The 18784-nt window shown below is 37.7% G+C and overlaps 1 protein-coding gene across 2 annotated transcripts in view; it reads right to left on the minus strand.

Moving 5' to 3' along the window:
* The window catches only part of SCP2 (sterol carrier protein 2), a 136783-nt gene that overhangs the window by 96950 nt on the left and 21049 nt on the right, over positions 1-18784 (minus strand). For both annotated transcript variants that reach the window (XM_070609594.1, XM_070609593.1), the window contains exon 6: positions 1709-1835. In XM_070609594.1, the coding sequence (XP_070465695.1) occupies positions 1709-1835 (127 nt within the window). The remainder of the gene's footprint in view (positions 1-1708; positions 1836-18784) is intronic.

Below are 18784 nucleotides of genomic sequence, written 5' to 3' on the forward strand. Positions count from 1 at the left end.
AGTTTGCCCACCTCTCCCTACAAGTACATTACTTTGTTTTATTTTCTTCATAGGACTAATAATTACCTGAAATTACCTTAGTTTTTTTCAAGTGTTACTGTCTCTCCTTTATTAGAAATTTAAGCAAAACCTCACATCTCATCTGCTGACTTATTGCTTGTGAATGAATGCATTAATGTCCCAAATTCTTTTGCCCTCTTGAATGTCCTTTGTGGTCTGACTTTGCAGTTTCCTACCACAAAAGAAGTGGAGCATATTTCTCTATCCCTTGATTCTAAGTTTGCCACATGACTTGCTCTGGGTCAACAGCTTAAGTCTCAAAAGGTCTTGCATGTTGCAGATTACTCTCTTGTGCTTCTGCTAGGACCATGAAAATGACATGCCAGGGCTGGCCTTCCAGTCCCACGAGGAGGACAAGAGCTATGACTCAGTCAAACAAGACTAGAACAGGGTCTCCAATCAACCTACAGTCATGATTAACCAAGCTAAGAAGAGCTGAGCTCAGCTTAGACAAGCTGACTCCCAATCTACAAACTTGTAAACTATAATAATAAATAATCATTATTTAAAATCGCTGAGTTTTGGTGTGGTTTATTACTCAGCAATAGCTAACTGATATACTGCTACATTCCAGTGCTTAGAATGATGCCTGGAATATAAAGAGAGCTACTTCAAGGTGAATTATTTAATTGAAAAGGAAATGGACAAGGAATAGCCAAAGAGGTTAAAGAAGGAGGTATCGTGGAGGCCAAGAGAAGAGAATGTTTCAAGAAGGAAGTAGAAAAGGGACTAATAGTGCTGAGGTCTATTAAACCAGGATTGAAAAGTATGTACTGGATATAGCAACATGGTGATCAATGGTAGCCCTGAGTAAGGAGGGAAACCAGATTGAAACGGACTGAGTTAAAAAGGGTAAGAAAATAGCTACAAGAAAGAAAATTCCTATGGCTCAAAACTAGCAGTGCTTCTCTATACGATCCCACCACTCTTCCTTGAAGATTTTTTTCCTTTCTAATTACTTGATCTTGGCTAGCAAACCTGGGATATTTTCCCTGCAAAGAACAGGAATGATGAACTTTCAAGCATGATTATTTTCTTTGTTATCTCACAGTACACAACAAGGCACTGGTTCAGGGTCATACAACAACAAAAAAAAATTCTATCTGCAGTTACCCATGATTTAACTAACTGGCAAAGGGAAGCCAATCATTGACCATCCGTCAAAAAACTAGGATGTTTATCTACAAAATAAAAATCAACTATGAAATATAAATCTCATAAAACACCATGGAATGACAGATGATGATGCACTCCTGATGGACTCAAGTACTAAGAATAAAATTTGGTTATATAAATCTGTTATCAAAAGCAAGCTTTAAATCTCATTATAATATTCAGAACTGATGAACCTCAATTTATAGTCCATGATTAAAGGAGACAAGATTTATGCTATTTTTCCTATTTCAATTTCTTGTTTTGGAGCATTCTAGGTACTTCCTAAATGAATATATTCCTATATATTTCTAATTCCTATATATAAATATTTTCTCTACAACTAAACTCTGTACAGACTACTTCTTCGATTTAATTCAAAAACCACTTTACGTCTTATATATCCTAGCATCCTCCACAGTTCCTTAATCAATACCTGCTGTTTCTCATCACACGTATATAACTACCAATAAGCCTTCAAGTTTTTTTAACATACCATATTTTTCCATGTGCTCTTTTCCAGCACACCCAAACATCTGAGGAGTAACTGGTTGTGCAGACAATCCATACTTATTGGCCAGGACCTCAAGATGTTTATCCATTGGATTGGTCCTATCTGCAAACTAAGAGAGAGGAAAAAACAAAATTTAGTATCTACTTGACATAAGTGTCTCTTTTAACTATTACAGTGTTACTAAGACATTTGCTTATTCTAAGTGCAGAGTAAACCAAAAATGGACATTGTGAATAAAATCACTCAGGAAATGCTTTGCAGGGAAACATGGAAAGGAAAAATAATCAAGTGACCACACAGGTATAAATTTTTTCAAGAAATATTTATCAAGAATCCTGTATGTGTCAGTTACTACTCAAGGTGATAAAATAGTGAACAAAACAGATAGAGTCCCTGCTCATCTGGCATTTACATTTGAGAGGGGGAGGAGACAAAAGGTGATAAGGAAGAAAATAAATAAAAACGTAAATGATAATGCTATAAAGAATAAACCCAAGTAAGGGGATAAAGATTGTAGATGGAAGTGCCATTTTATAGACAACGGTCAAGGGAGGTCTCACTGATAAAATGATATTTGAGGATGTTAAGGAGTATGAGTAAGCCATTTGGAAAACCTTGGCAGGGCAGCATTCTAGGCAGAGGGAACAGCAAGAACAAAGACCCTAAAGCAGGAGCACGCTTGAGTGTTTGAGAAAAGGAGTGGATTAGGGTAAAGTGATACTCAGAGAAAGTAATCATCTCCATTTCCATGGTTCTAGAATAGAAGAACATCGTGCCCACTGCAAATATTCCACAGAGGGAGAGCTAACTATTTTTTGTCAGTTTACCTACCAGACTATGAACTCCCCGAGGGTAGGAACTCTTTTTCATGTACCTTTGTGTGTATACACAATGCCTAGTATATGGCCTTCCACATAATAAACATTCCATGAATAATGGTTGAATGAATAAATGAAGATTATTTTTTTGGTCTACAAAGGGGTTCTAGAAGGAATGTTCACCTATTCTCTTTGATTAAGGAAAAACAGGCTTAAAGGAAGAAAATCATTTAGAGATTATAAACAACTTGACAATCCAAAGAATAAAGACAAATGAGCTGATAAATGGGTCTTGTGGAATCTCTAAACACAAAAATCTTTTTTTTTTTTAAAGATTTTATTTTTCCTCCTTCTCCCCAAAGCCCCCCGGTACATAGTTGTAATTTTAGTTGTAGGTCCTCCTGGTTGTGCTGTGTGGGACACCGCCTCAACATGGCTTGATGAGCAGTGCCATGTCCACGCCCAGGATCTGAACCGGCGAAACCGTGGGCCGCCAAAGCAGAGCGTGTAAGCTTAACAACTGGGCCATGGGGCCGGCCCCCATCTAAACACAAAAATCTTAAAAATAAGTATGCATAATTATGTTTGGATGACATAGGTGAAAGTTTTTTTCTGTCAAGAGAAATTTTTTAAAACATACAGAAAATGTTCATATCTAAGCTAAAAAGAAATGCTAATTAAAACAATAATATACAACTTTCTGCTTCTAGTATAATGAATTATAGAAGCCAGATTTACCTTTCTATCTTAAACAACTAAAATCCTTGCCAGGAGCCAGCCCCACAGCCAAGTGGTTAAGTGTGCACGCTCCACTTCCGCGGCCCAGGGTTTCACCAGTTCGGAACCTGGTCGCAGACATGGCACTGCTCATCAGGTCATGCTGAGGCAGCATCCCATATAGCACAACCAGTGGCACTCACAACTAGAATATACAACTATGTACTGGGAGGCTTTGGGGACAAGAAGGAAAAAAAGAAGACTGGCAACAGATGTTAGCTCAGGTGCCAATCTTTTTTTTTTTTTTTTTTAAAGAAAAGAAAATCCTGGACAAAATACACAAAGCAACTGTTTTCAGACAATGGACAACATAAAGCACAGTACAGTGATCTCTGAGAGAAGGAAAATAATGTGAGCAACATGACTGTCCCCAGATTACTACCTGGAAAGAGCAGGGAGGAGTAACAGAGTCCAGCAGTCTCCCTTGGAGTTCAGAGAGACCAAGGCATCTAGAATGCACACAGAAGAGTACTGGAGAGGGGAGAGAGAGAGACAGAGAGAAAGCTCTCTGGAGATCTGAAGAGGGTTCCCCTTGGGTCTTAAGTGAGTCTGATCAACACATGAGCATGAGGAAACTACTGAGACCACAGAACAAATCACTAGGAAGAGGCAGGACAGTTCCCAATGCTCCCACAAGGCCAGGAATAGTTCTTATTCCCAAAAATCACAGTGGAAAGATCTCCTAGCACATGGGGCATCAAGAGAATCCTGAGGTTACTAGGGCCAGTTTAGCCTTAGAATAAAGGCTGTTCTGATTCTACCTAACAGAATTTAAAAGCAAATCTCAGAAGGATCAACTATTTTTTAAAAAAATTGCTCCAGGATAAAAACCCCAATAGTTAAAGTAATACAAAAATTCAACACTCAACAAAGTAAAATTTACAATGTCTAGCATTCAATCACAAACTATAAAGCAATGAAACAGAAAAGTATACCTCTAAGGAGTGGATTAATCTAGCAAAAGACCTAGAAATGACAGAGATGATAGAATTAGCAGATAAGAACATTGAGGCAGTTACTATACTCCATTTGTTCAAGAAGGTAGAAGAAAGCATGAGCATGACAAAGAAAAATACAGAAGATATAAAAAAAAGACCTACAAGAAACTTTTAGATAAAAAATACAATGTCTAAAGTGAAAAGTACACTAAGTGGAATTAACAGCAGATTAGACAATGCATCAGAGATTAGTAAACAGGGAGACATAGCAAAACAAAACATAAACAGGAAAAAAGGACTAGGTAAAATGAACAAAGCGTTAGTGAAATGCAGAACAACAATAAAGAAGTTTAATAGACATGTAACTGTAGCCCCAGAAAGAGAAGATGAAAGGAGAGACAAGTCAGAAAAAAATATTTTAAGACATAACAGCTGAAATTTTTCCAAATCTGATGAAAACTATAAACCACATATCTAAGAACTTCAACAAATCTCAAGCACAAGAAACATGATAAAACTACACCAAGGTACATCATAATAAAATTGTTCAAAACCAGAGAAAAATACACATTAAGTATAGAGAAACAAAAAGATAAGAAAGACAGCAGACTTCAAATAGGAAACAACAAAAGCCAAGACAGTGAACCAACATCCTTAAAGCACTAAAATAAGAAAAAAAACTAAAGCTAAACTAGAATTCTATACCGGTAAATATATCTTTCAAAAAATAAGATACTTCTTAAAACATACAAAAGCTGAGATAATTCATCACCAGCAGACCAGCACTATGCAAAAGAAAGAGAAATTCTTTGGGCAGAAGGAAAATGATCCTAGAGGGAAATCTGAATCAATATAAAGGAATAAAGAGCATTGAAAATGATAAATATGTGGAGAAATATAAGGCTTTTTCTGCTTCAAAAATATATTTTAAAAATAAGTGACTATTTAAAGCAAAATCAATAACTGCTGTGGAGTTTATAACATATAGAAGTAAAATGTGCTTTTGAGAAGAGGCAAACAAAAAAATACTTTGTAAGGTTCTTATAATACCATAGCGAACAGTCATAATATTACTTAAAGATGGTCTGCAAATAAGTTAAAGCAACCACCAAAAGGAAAACAACACCAGAGAGAGTTAATGAGGTTATAAAGCACATAAAATGGAATTACAAAAAATCCTCAATTAACAGAAAAAAAGACAAAGAGGAGAAAAGGAACCAAGAAGATACTAAACAAAAAGAAAACAAGTAGCAAGACAGTAGATTTAAATCAGTGGTACCCCAGTGAATGCTTAATAACAGGCTCACAGGGGATGGGGAAGGCCTAACTGGTAGCATTTGTCCCTTTCTGTGGTGTAAATACTCCCACCACGGCCAACTGGAATCTACTAACACCAAGTCACTGAAAGAGATGCTCACAATCAGATCTGGGAGGCTGGTATAAGCCAGCAGGCCTCACCACTAACATAAGCCCGACCATATCGATAATCACATGAAGTAGAAAGGATATCAAAAGCCCAATTAAAAGGCAGAGATTATTATATTGTTAAAAAGCAAGACCCAACTATACACTGCCTACAAAAACCCAATTCCATTATAAAGATAGAAATAGGTAAAAGAATGAAAAATAATAATTCTAATTGTACTCAAAAGAAAGCTAAAATGGCTGTTAGTATTAGACAGAGTAGAGTAACAAGGAACACTATAAGGGATAAATTCTTACAGCCAGCTAAATCCTTCAGAAGGCAGGGTCTGACAAAAGGAGCACCTGGCTGGGATCCATAAAAACGTTCACGAACTTATTTTCAGTTTCGTGATATAACACATCTCACATCTTCTCACAATGACGGAGTCCATTTATCGAGGACATAACAATCCTAAGTGTTTATATATCCCTAACATCAGAACTTCAAAATACATGAAGCAAAAACTGATAGCACTGAAATAGATAAATCCAGATTTAGCAGGAGATCTCAATATCTCCCTCTCAATAACTGATAGAACAAGTAGACAGAAAAATCAGTAAGGATACAGAAGACTTATCAATATTATCAACCAACTAGACTTAGCATTTATAGAACACTCCACTCAATAACAGCAGAGTACATATTCTTTTCAGGTACATATCGTATTTAACAAAACAGACCATATCTTGAGCCAAAAAATAAATCTGAATAAATTAAAAAGTATCCATATCATAGAAATTATATTCTCTGACCACATAGAATATAGAAACAAATAACAGAAAGACATATGGAAAATATTTGGAAATTACGCAACATACTTCTAACACATGGGTCAGAGACGAAATCACAATGGAAATCACAAAATAAATTGGACTCAATGAAAACGAAAGTACAACATAAAAAAACGTGTAGTATGTTGCTTAAGTACTGTTTTTAAAACAAATCTATACCATTAAATGCCTATATTTGAAAAGAAGAAAGACAAATTCAATGACCTAAGTTTCCAGCTTAATAAACTATAAAATTAAAGAGTAAATTAAACCCAATGTAAGAAGAAACAAAATATTAAGGATTACAGTAGATTGAAATAGAAAATGAGAAGAATGAAAGAGAACGAATAGAAAAGAAAAAAATAGAGAAAATCAATGAAAACAAAATCTGGTCCTCTGACAAAATCAATAAAATTGGTAAATACCTTTTGTTATAGTGATTATGGAGAAAAGAGAGAAGACAAAGATCACCAACGTCAGAAGAAGAAAGAGGACACATCTAAAGGTCCTACTTTAAAAGAGCATGAAGGGAATAATATGAACACCTTTTTGTCAATAAATTCAACAACTTAGATCAAATGGACAAATTCCTTAAGGGGCACAAACTATCAAACCTCGCTTAGAAAAAACAGATAACCTGAATAGTAATATATTTACTAAAGAAATTGAACTTAAAAGGTTAAAACTTTCCCATAAAGAAACTCCAGACCTAGAAGTGCACTGCTGAATTCTACCAAAAATTTAAGGAAAAAATATACCAATTACATAAAGAAACTTTTCAAAAAAACACGAGAAGGAAACAATTCCAAACATTCTATGAGGCTAGCATTATCCTAAATAACAAAAGTAAATAAACATGAAAACAAAAAGAAAACAAACCAACACCGTCATGAACACAGACACAAAGATCCTTAACAAAATTCTAACAAATCGAGTCCAACAATATAGAAAAAGGATAATACATCATGACCAAGCATTTACGCCAGGAACACAAGATGGTTTAATATTCAAATGTCAACCAATGTAATTCACCCTATTAACCAACTAAATAAGAATAACAAACAAAGTAAGAGTATCTCATACATACAGAAAAAATGTGACAAAATTCAACATACACTCATGATGGAAAATCTCAGCAAACTACATATAGAAGGAAACTTCTGGGGCTGGCCCCATGGCCGAGTGGTTAAGTTAACGTGCTCCGCTTCAGAGGCCCAGGGTTTCACCGATTCAGATCCTGGGCGCAGACATGGCACCACTCATCAGGCCATGCTGAGGCAGCGTCCCACATAGCACAACCAGACGCACTCACAACTAGGACATACAACTATGTACTGGGGGGCTTTGGGAAGAAGAAAAATAAAAAGAAGATTGGCAACAGAGGTTAGCTCAGGTGGCAATCTTTAAAAAAAAAAAACAGAAGGAAACTTCCTCAACCTGATGAAGAACATCTATGGAAAACCTGCAGCTAACATATTTAATGGGGAAATCTGAATGTTTTCCCCCTATGATCAAAAACAAAGCCAAGATGAATGCTTTCATAACTTCCATTTCAACTATTATGAAAATAACTAGCCAGTGGAATAATAAGGCAAAAAAAATAATAAAAGATATATGGATTTAAAAGGAAGAAGTAAAACTGTCTTTGTACATAGATGATATGATTGTTTAAGCAGAAAATCCTACATAATCTTTAAAAAGCCATTTGGATAGTAAGAGAGCTTAGCTGGGTCACAAAATACAATTGGAAACTGGTATTAAAATAAGTGCTATTTAGGGGGCCCAGCCCACTGTCATAGCAGTTAAGTTCATGTGCTCCACTTCAGTGGCCCAGGGTTCACGGGTTTGGACCCCAGGCACAGACCTACAAGCTGCTCATCAAGCCATGTTGTGGCGGTGTCCCACATAAAAAAATAGAAGAAAGACTAGCACAGACGTTAGCTCAGGACCAATGTTCCTCACCAAAAAAAAAAAAAACATGAAATACCTAGTGAAATTTTTCATAAAGTATGTGAAAGAGTTACACTGAAAACTAAATAACATTACTGAAAGGAATCAAAGACCTAAATAAAGAGAGATAAACAATGTTTACGGATTGCAAGACTCAATATTGTTAAAAATGTCGGATCTCCACATAGTAATCTATAGATCCACTACAGCCCAGGAAGCATTTTTGCAGAAATTGACAAGCTAATTCTTGAAGTGTATACGGAAATGCAAAGTACTAGAATGGCCAAATCAATTTTGAAAAAGAAGAACAAAGTTAGAGAATATGCATTCCAATTTGATTTCAAGGCTTATTATAAAGTTACAGTAATCAAGAAAGTAAAGTATAAATAAAAGAAAAGATAGATCATAAAGATAGATCAAAGAAAAGAGTCCAGAAAAAGACCCACACTGCATGGTCAACTGATTATTGGCAAAGGTGTTAAGGCAATTCAATAGGGAAAAAATAATCTTTTCAACAAATGGGGCTGAAAATATGGGATACGCATTTTTTAAAACTGTGATCTTTACTTCACACCACTTACAAAAATTAACTTAAAATGGATCTTAAACCTAAATTTAAGACCTAACACTATAGGGGCCAGCCCAGTGGCACAGTGGTTAAATTCACATGTTCCGCTTCTCGGCAGCCCAGGGTTCACCAGTTTGGATCCTGGGTGCAGACATGGCACCGCTTGGCACACCATGCTGTAGTAGGCGTCCCATATATGAAGTAGAGGAAGATGGGCACGGATGTTAGCTCAGGGCCAGGCTTCCCCAGCAAAAGGAGGAGGATTGGCAGCAGTTAGCTCAGGGCTAATCTTCCTCAAAAAAAAGAAACAAAAAGAGCTAATGCTATAAAATTTCTTGAGGAAAGCATAAGATTAAATCTTAGTGTCTCTGGTGAGGCAAAATTGTCTTAACTAGGACACAAAAAGCACAAACTACAGAAGAAAACTGATAAACTTGACTTCACCAAAATTTAAAACTTTTGCTCTTCAAAAGATATCATTTACAAAATGAAAGGGCAGTTCCAGAGAGTTGGAGAAAATATTTGTAAAACATATCTAACAAGAGCTTGTATCTATCTAGAATATATAAAGAACTCCTACAATACAATAAAAAGAAAATTACCAAATAATAATTGGGCAAAAGCTTTGAACAGTCATTGAATTCACCAAAGAAGATATAACAATGACAAATAAAAACATGAAAACATGTTGAACACCACAAATTAAATTCATAACAAGATACCACTATACACCCATTAGTGTGAAGGAAATTAAAAAGAATGACAATCACAAGAAAACTGTACACCTCTATCTCTTATGAATGGAGATGAAAATATTCTCAACAAAATACTAGCAAACTGAATGCAGCAACATATAAGAAGGATTACACACGTGAGCAAGTAGGATTTATCCTAGGAATGCAAGGTTAGTTTAATATCTTAAAATCAATTAATGTAATACACCATATCAATAGAATAAAGGACAAACAACATACAATCATCTCAATAGACACAGAAAAAGCATGTGACAAAATCCAAAACACTTTCATGATAGAAGGAAAAAACCCACAAAACTAGGAAAAGAAGAGAACTTCCTCAACCTGATAAAAGGCATCTACCAAAAACCCACAGGTAACATCATACTTAATGGTTAAAGACTGAATGCTTCCCCCATAAAATCAGAAACAAGATGAAGATGTCTGCTCTCACCACTTCTACTCAACATTGTACTGGAAGTTCTAGCCAGGGCAATTAGGTGAGAAGATAAATGAAAGGCAACCAGATTGAAAAGAAAGAAGTTAAAACTATCGCTATTTACAGATGAGATGACCGCATAAAGAAAATTCTAAGGAATCCACTAAAAACTACTAGAATAAACAATTCCATCAAGATTAAGGATACAAGATCAATACATAAAAACTGAATATATTTCCTTTTTTTCCTTCAAGTAACTGACAAAACAAAACTTTAATGCCACATTGAAAAATATTGCCATCTTGGTTTGGAAAATGTTTACACAGTTCTGATATTTTTCATGTTTCATGTTATGCAGGGAATCTTCAAGGCAAGAAGAACATTTCTCCCTGAAAGAATGAGATGACACGATATCCTAAAAAACTACATAACGAACATGCAAACCATGCACGTGAAAGCATGTGACCCGGTATCTGGCACACAACATGAATCAAAACTTTAGCTCTGTGACATGGTAAGAGCTAGGATTTCATCCTGTTACTAGCTTGAGTTTCAATGACCGATGTCCACCATCCTGCTTCTAGGAGGCAGTTTGACGACACTAAGAACACAGCTTTGATTCTACATCTTACCAGAAAATCTATGCTCTCGGAAATATGTGCACTGCCATAACGTCTACTCTTAATTCCTCACACACTGACTCTCAGGATAATTATACTTTATATCTCAATGACACAACATTGGTTGTCCGGTTTGTGGATTTTCCAGGTCTTCCATCAGACTTAATCTCCTTAATTTTTGGCTCTTTCCCTTTAGCAATCCTACACGGGAAAGCAGTGAGGAAGAGAGAGGCAGCAGAAACCGCAATAAGTTACTTTTGCAATATTTCAAGATTATATATCAAAGGTTTCATTAGTTAGGAGTAAAACATTATAAACTGTTCTAGTTATCTATTGCAAACCACCCCAAAAATTGTGGCCAAAACTACAATGATCGTGTGTATTGCTCATGAATTTGAAATATGGGCAGGGCTTGGTAGAGACAGTTTGCCTTTGTTCCAGTCATCATCTTCTGGGACAGCCTGACTGGGAGGATCCACTTCCAAGATGGCTCACTCACACGACTGGCAATTTGGGCTTTGTCTCACCGAATGGCGGCTGGGTTCTGAGAGGGAATTTTCCTGGTGGGCTCTGGGGGCATCTTGGTGAGAGGAGGGACCTCTCTGGAGACTGAGACATTGGTGGGGGTCATTGTTCTGACCTGGTCCAGGTGTGCTGACACAGACCCTGGTGGGTGCCATTCTTTTTTTTTTTTTTTTAAATCATTCTTTATTGTTTTTTTTTTCTTTTCTCAACCCCCCCCCCTTTTTTTCTTTTGAGGAAGATTAGCCCTGAGCTAACTACTGCCAATCCTCCTCTTTTTTCTGAGGAAGACTGGCCCTGAGCTAACATCCTTGCCCATCTTCCTCTACTTTATACGTGGGACACCTACCACAGCATGGCATTTGCCAAGCAGTGCCATGTCTGCACCCATGATCTGAACCAGCAGACCCCAGGCCACCAAGAAGTAGAACATGCGAACTTAACTGCTGCACCACCAGGCTGGCCCCCAAAATTGAATATATTTCTATACACTTGCCAACAGCAACTAAAATGAAATTAAGAAAATAATTCCAATTACAAAAGCATCAAAAAGAATAAAATACTGAGGAATAAATTTAACGAAAGTGTAAAACTTAAAGCCAGAAAACTAAAAACATAGCTGAAAGAAATGAAAGAAGATCTATTTTAAATAAATAGAAAGACATTCCATGCTCATGAATGGAAGATTTTAGACTGTTAAAATGGCAATACTCCCCAAACTGATAAACAGATTCAACACAATCCCTATCAGAATCCCAACTGGTTTCTTTGCTAATATTGATAAGCTGATCCTAGAATTCATATGGAAACTTAAGGGACACAGTATAGCCAAAACAATCTGGAAAAAGAAGAATTAAGAGCACTCATTTCCTGATTTCAAAACTTACTGAAAAATAATAGTAACCCAAACAGTGTGGTATTGGCATAAGGATATACAGATCAATGGAACAGAACAGAGAGTACAGAAATAAACTCTCACAATTACAGTCAATTTATTTCTGAAAAGGGTGCCAAGAGAAATCAATGGGGTGAAGGATAGTCTTTTCAATAAATGGTGCTGGGACAACAGGGCACTCACACACAAAAGAATGAAGCTGGCCCCTACCTCATACCACATGAAAAAATTAACTCAAAATGGAACAAAGACCTATATCTAACAGCTAAAACTACAAAATTCTTACAAGAAAACATAAAAGTAAATTTTCATGACCTTGAATTTGGCAATGGTTTCTTAGATATGACACCAAAAGCATAAGCAACAACAACAAAAATAAATAAATAAATTGAACTTCATCCAAATTTAAAACTTCTGTGCCTCAAAAGACAGTAACAAAGTGAAAAGACACGCCACTGAACAGCAGAAAATATTTGCAAATTGTCTGATAAGGGACTTGTATGTAGAACATATAAAGAATTCTTACGCCTAATAATAAGAAGACAACCTAATTTAAAAATGGGCAAAGGATCTGAATAGACATTTCTCCAAAAAAGATACACAAATAGCCATTAAACACATGAAAAGATAACATCATCAGCCATCATGAAATGTAAATCAAAACCATAGTGAGATACTACTTCACACCCACTACGATAGCTATAACAAAAAATAATAAGTGTTAGCAAAATAAGGTAAAAATGCAACTCTCATTGCTATGGACTGAATTGTGTCCCCCCACAAATTCATACGTTGACTCCCTAACTCCCAGTGTAACTGCATTAGGAAACAGGGCTTTTAGGAGGTAATTAAGGTTAAACAAGATTATAAGGGTAGGATCCTAATCCTTAGCATTGATGGCCCTATAGGGAGAGAGTCCTGGGTCAGCTCACCTCGCCATTTCACTGACGTCACTCCCATAAACTTTTTTAATTAAAAAAAATGAAAAACAGGGGGCTGGTCCAGTGGTGCAGTGGTTAAGTTCGCACATTCTGCTTCTTGGCAGCCCAGGGTTTGCCGGTTTGGATCCCGGGTGCAGACATGGCACCGCTTGGCAAAAGCCATGCTGTGGTAGGCGTCCCATGTATAAAGTAGAGGAAGGTGGGCATGGATGTTAGCTCAGGGCCAGTCTTCCTCAGCAAAAAAGAGGAGGATTGGCAGTAGTTAGCTCAGGGCTAATCTTCCTCAAAAACAAACAAAAATACTACTAATAAATGACAAAATCCAACCAAACAAGGGAGAGTCAAAATTAAGAATTCAAGGAGCAATGTCAGCAACATGGCAGAGTGAGCTGTTCCCTTTATCTCTCCCCCTTCAAACTACAGCTAAATGGACATTCATTGATCAACGGAGGATACTCACACAGCACAACAGGAGGCATGAGAGACCCATGCAGCTATACATCTGAAGGTGGATGTAGTAGCCCCAGGCAGGTGGTGGATATAGGTGGCTCTCTGGCACCCCAGCAGCCCTCTGCATGCATGTGACCGCTCTCCCAGCTGCCGTGAGCACACATAGTACCCCTGTGGCCCCAAAGATGGGAGCATGTCTCGATGTTACTGTGGGAGCAGGCGGCAGCAGCCCTGAGCCACCATGTGATCACTTTCCCATCCAGTGGGAGAGCCCACAGTGCTGCTGCAGTCCCAAGGAGTGGCCCAGGCTCAGTCCCTGTGGCAAAGCCCCACTCACCAAGCACAGCGGCCAGTGCCACCATAAGAGGAGGCAGCCTTAGGTCTATGCACCAAGACAAATGTATTCCCAGCTGCCACAAATGTGTAGAGTATCTCTGTGGCCCCGAAGGTGGAAGCACACCTTGACACGACTGTGGGAGCAGGTGGCAGCAGCCGTGAGCCCCCACGTGATCGCTTTCCCATCCGGTGGGAGAGCTCACAGTGCCACTGTGGTCCCAAGGAGTGGCCCAGGCTCGGACCCTGTGAAGAAGCCCCGCCCACCAAGCACAGTGGCCAGCACAACCTTAAGAAGAGGCTGCAGCAGATCTACACACCCAGGTGAACACTCTCCTGGCTGCACGAGCTCCCATAAAACCCAACAACTTCCAGCTGGCGGGGTGGGATCAGAAACACAGCTCCTGCTTCCCCCCAGCAGCAGTAGGTGGAATCTGTGAGCTGATAAATGCCCCGGCAAAAGATTAGTTCATCAAACACCAAGAGAAACTACAGCAACAAGTCAGAGCAGAAGGAGAACAACAATTCTACAGAAATTAACCCTGAAGTCACAGAAATTTACAATCTAAATTACAGAGAATTCAAAATAGCTCTCATAAAGAAACTCAATGAGTTACAAGAAGACTCAGAAAGACAGTTCAACGAGCTCAGGAATAAAATTAATAAGAAGAAGAATACCTCACAAAAAGAGATTGAAACTAAAAAAGAAAAAAAGCAGAAATTCTGGATATGAAAAAGAGAATTAATGAAATAAAAAATAATCTAGAATCCCTAAAAAAATAGAGCTGATGCTATGGAGGAAAGAATTACTGATTTAGAGGATAGAAACATAGAATTTCTTAAGTGGAGAGAGAACTTAGATTTTAAAACAATGAAGGAGTTATTCGAGAAAAATCTGACTCAGTTAGGAAAAGCAACATAAGGATTATAGGTATTCCAGAGGGAGAAGAGAGGGAGAAAGGAGCAGAGAGCTTGTTCAAAGAAATAATAGCTGAACATTTCCCAAACCTGGGGAAGGTACCAGACTTACAAATACACAAACAATAGAACTCCTAATTTCATCAATGCTAAAACACCTTCTCCAAGGCATATATTAGTAAAACTGGCAAAAATCAACAACAAAGAAAAAATATTAAGGGCAGCAAGGCTGAAGAAAATAACCTACAAAGGAACCCCTTCCAGGCTTTCAGCTGATTTCTTGGCAGAAACCTTACAGGCTAGGAGAGAATGGAATCATATATTCAAAATACTGAAAGACAAAAACTTCCAGCCAAGAATATTCTGTCCAGCGAAACTGTTCTTCGGATACGACAGAGAAATAAAAGCTTTCCCAGATAAACAAAAGTTGAGGGAGTTCATTGCCACTAGACCTCCTCCACAGGAAACAATCAAGAATGCCCTCATACCTGATACAAAAAGGCAAAGGGCTACAAAGCTTTGAGCAAGAAGATAGACAGACAGACAAAAGAAGAAAACTGTAGCTCTCTTTCAGAAAAGGGAAGTAAACACTTAATTACAACTTAAAAGCTAAAGGAAAGCATCAAAGTAACTATAAACACTTCAACTTAGTCACAAACTCACAACACAAAAGAATAATTTGTAACAGTAACAATTCAGACGGGGAAGAGGAGAGGGACTGAACTTGTTTAGGCTAACGGAGATAAGAGGCTATCAGAAAACGGACTACCTCATCTAAGAGATCTGTTACACAAACTTCAAGGTAACCACTAAACAAAAAAATCATGGCAGAGGGGCTGGCTCCGTGGCCGAGTGGTTAAGTTCGCACGCTCCGCTGCAGTGGCCCAGGGTTCACATCCTGGGCGCGGACATGGCACCACTTGTCAGGCCACAGTGAGGTGGCATCCCACATCCCACAACTAGAAAGGCCTGCAACTAAGATATACAACTATGTACAGGGGGTTGGGAAGGTAAAGCAGGAAAAAAAAAAAAAAAAAAAGAAGATTGGCAACAGTTGTTAGCTCAGGTGCCAATCTTTAAAAAAAAAATCACAGCAGAACTACAATTCATAAGAAAAGAGAAAACTGAGAAAACCTCCAAAATGAAAAGGCAGTCAGAAATACAAAGGAAGATAAACAATGGAAACACAGAACAACCAGTAAACAAGAGATAAAATGGCAGCATTAAGCCCTCATATATCAATAATCACTCTAAATGTAAATGGATTGAATTTTCCAAACAAAAGACACAGAGTGGCTGGATGGACTAAAAAACAAGGCCCAACAATATGCTGCCACCAAGAATCATATCTCAGCTCTAAAGACAAACAAAGGCACAGAGTGAAGGGATGGAACACAATACTCCAAGAAAATGGTAAGCAAAAGAAAGCAGGTGTTGTCATACGTATATCAGACAAAGCAGACTTTAAGATAAAAAAGACAATAAGAGACAAGGGGCAGTATATAACAATAAAAGAGATATTCCACCAAGAGGACATAACACTTATGAGTATATATGCACCTACCACAGGAGTAGCAAAGTATATAAAACAACTATTAACAGACCTAACAGGAGAAATTAAGAGTAACACAATAATAGCAGGAGACTTCAACACCCCATTAACATCAAAAGATAGATCATCCAGATAGAAGTCAACAAGGTTATAGTGGATTTAAATGATACGCTTGAGGGGCTGGCCCAGTAGCAAGGCAGTTAAGTGCCCATGTTCCACTTCGGCAGCCCGGGATTTGCCGGTTCGGATCCCAGGTGTAGACATGGCACCACTTGGCAAAGCCATGCTGTGGTAGGTGTCCCACATATAAAGTAGAGGAAGATGGGCAAGGATGTTAGCTCAGGGCCAGTCTTCCTCAGCAAAAAGAGGAGGATTGGCAGCAGTTAGCTCAGGGCTAATCTTCACCACCCCCCCCCCCAAAAAATGATACACTTGATCAGATGAACTTAACAGATATAGAGAGAACATACCATCCAAAAAACAGCAGAATACACATTCTTTTCAAGTGCACATGGAACACTCTCCAAGATAGACCATAAGCTGGGAAACAAGGCAAGCCTCAATAAATTTAAGAAGATTGAAATCATATCAAGCATCTTTTCTGACCACAATGCTATAAAACTAGAAATCAACTACAAGAAAAAAGCTAGGAAAGTCACAAATTTATGGAGATTAAACAACATGCTACTGAACAATCATTGGATCAATGAAGAAATCAAAGGAGAAATTTAAAAATACCTGGAGACAAATGAAAATGAAAATACAACTTATCAACTCTTACGGGATGCAGCAAAAGCGGTTCTAAGAAGGAAATTCATAGCAATACAGGCCCACCTCAACAAAGAAGAAGAATCTCAAATAAGTAATCTTAAACTACACCTAACAGAATTAGAAAAAGAAGAAACAAAGCCCAAAGTCAGCAGAAGGTGGGAAATAATAAAAATTAGAGCAGAAATAAATGAAACAGAGACTAAAAAACAGCAGAAAGGATCAATGAAACTAACAGCTAGTTCTTTGAGAAGACAAACCAAACTGACAAACCCTTAGCCAGACTCACTGAGAAAAAAAAGAGAGAGAACTCAAATAAATAAAATTACAAATGAAAGAGGAGAAATTACAACAGATACCACAGAAATACAAAGGATTATAAGAGAATATCATGATAAACTATATGCCAAGAAATTGGATAACCTAGAAGAAAGAGATAAATGCTTAGACTCATACAACCTCCCAAAACAGAACCAAGAAGAAATAGAGAATCTGAACAGACCATCACAAGTAAAGAGATTGAAACAGTAATCTGGCCGGCCCCGTGGCCAAGTGGTTAGGTTCGTGTGCACCGCTTGGGCGGCCCAGGGTTTCACCAGTTCAGATCCTGGGCACGGACATGGCACCACTCATCAGGCCATGCTGAGGTGGCGTCCCACATGCCACAACTAGAAGGACCCACAACTAAAAATACACAACTATGTACTGGCGGGCTTTGGGGAGAAAAAGGAAAAATTTTAAAAATCTTAAAAAAAAAAAAAAGAAAGAAACAGTAATCAAAAACCTCACAAAAAACAAAAGTTCAGGACCAGATGGCTTCTCTGGAGAACTCTACCAAACATTCAAAGAAGATTTAATACCTATCCTTCTCAAACTATTCTGAAAAACTGAAGAAGATGGAATGCTTCCTAACTCATTCTATGAGGCCAATATTACCCTGATTATCAAAAGCAGACAAGGACAACACAAAGAAGGAAAATTACAGGCCAATATTGCTGATGAACATAGATGCAAAAATCCTCAATAAAATATGGGCAAACCAAACACAGCAATACATTAAAAGGCTCATACACCATGACCAAATTGGCTTTATGCTAGGGATGCAGGGCTGGTTCAACACCTGCTAATCAATCAATGTGATACACAACATTAACAAAATGAGGAATAAAAATCACATGATCGTCTTAATTGATACAGAGAAAGCATCTGACAAGATCCAACATCCATTTATGATAAAAACTCTAAATAAAATGAGTATAGAAGGAAAATACCTCAAGATAATAAAGGCCATATATGACAAACCCACAGCCAACATCATATTTAACAGTGGAAAACTAAAAGCCATCTCTCTGAGAACAGGAACAAGCAGGGTACCCACTCTTACCACTCCTATTCAACACAGTAATGAAGGTCTTGGCCAAAGTAATTAGGCAAGAAAAAGAAGTAAAAGGAATCCAAATTGGAAAGGAAGAAATGAAACTCTTGCTGTTTGCAGATGACGTGAATCTATACATAGAAAACCCTAAAGAATCCATCAGAAAACTATTAGAAATAATCAACAACTACAGCAAAGTTGCAGGGTACAAAATCAACTTACAAA

This window comes from Equus przewalskii, chromosome 2, assembly GCF_037783145.1.
Source record: "Equus przewalskii isolate Varuska chromosome 2, EquPr2, whole genome shotgun sequence".
Taxonomy (NCBI): domain Eukaryota; kingdom Metazoa; phylum Chordata; class Mammalia; order Perissodactyla; family Equidae; genus Equus; species Equus przewalskii.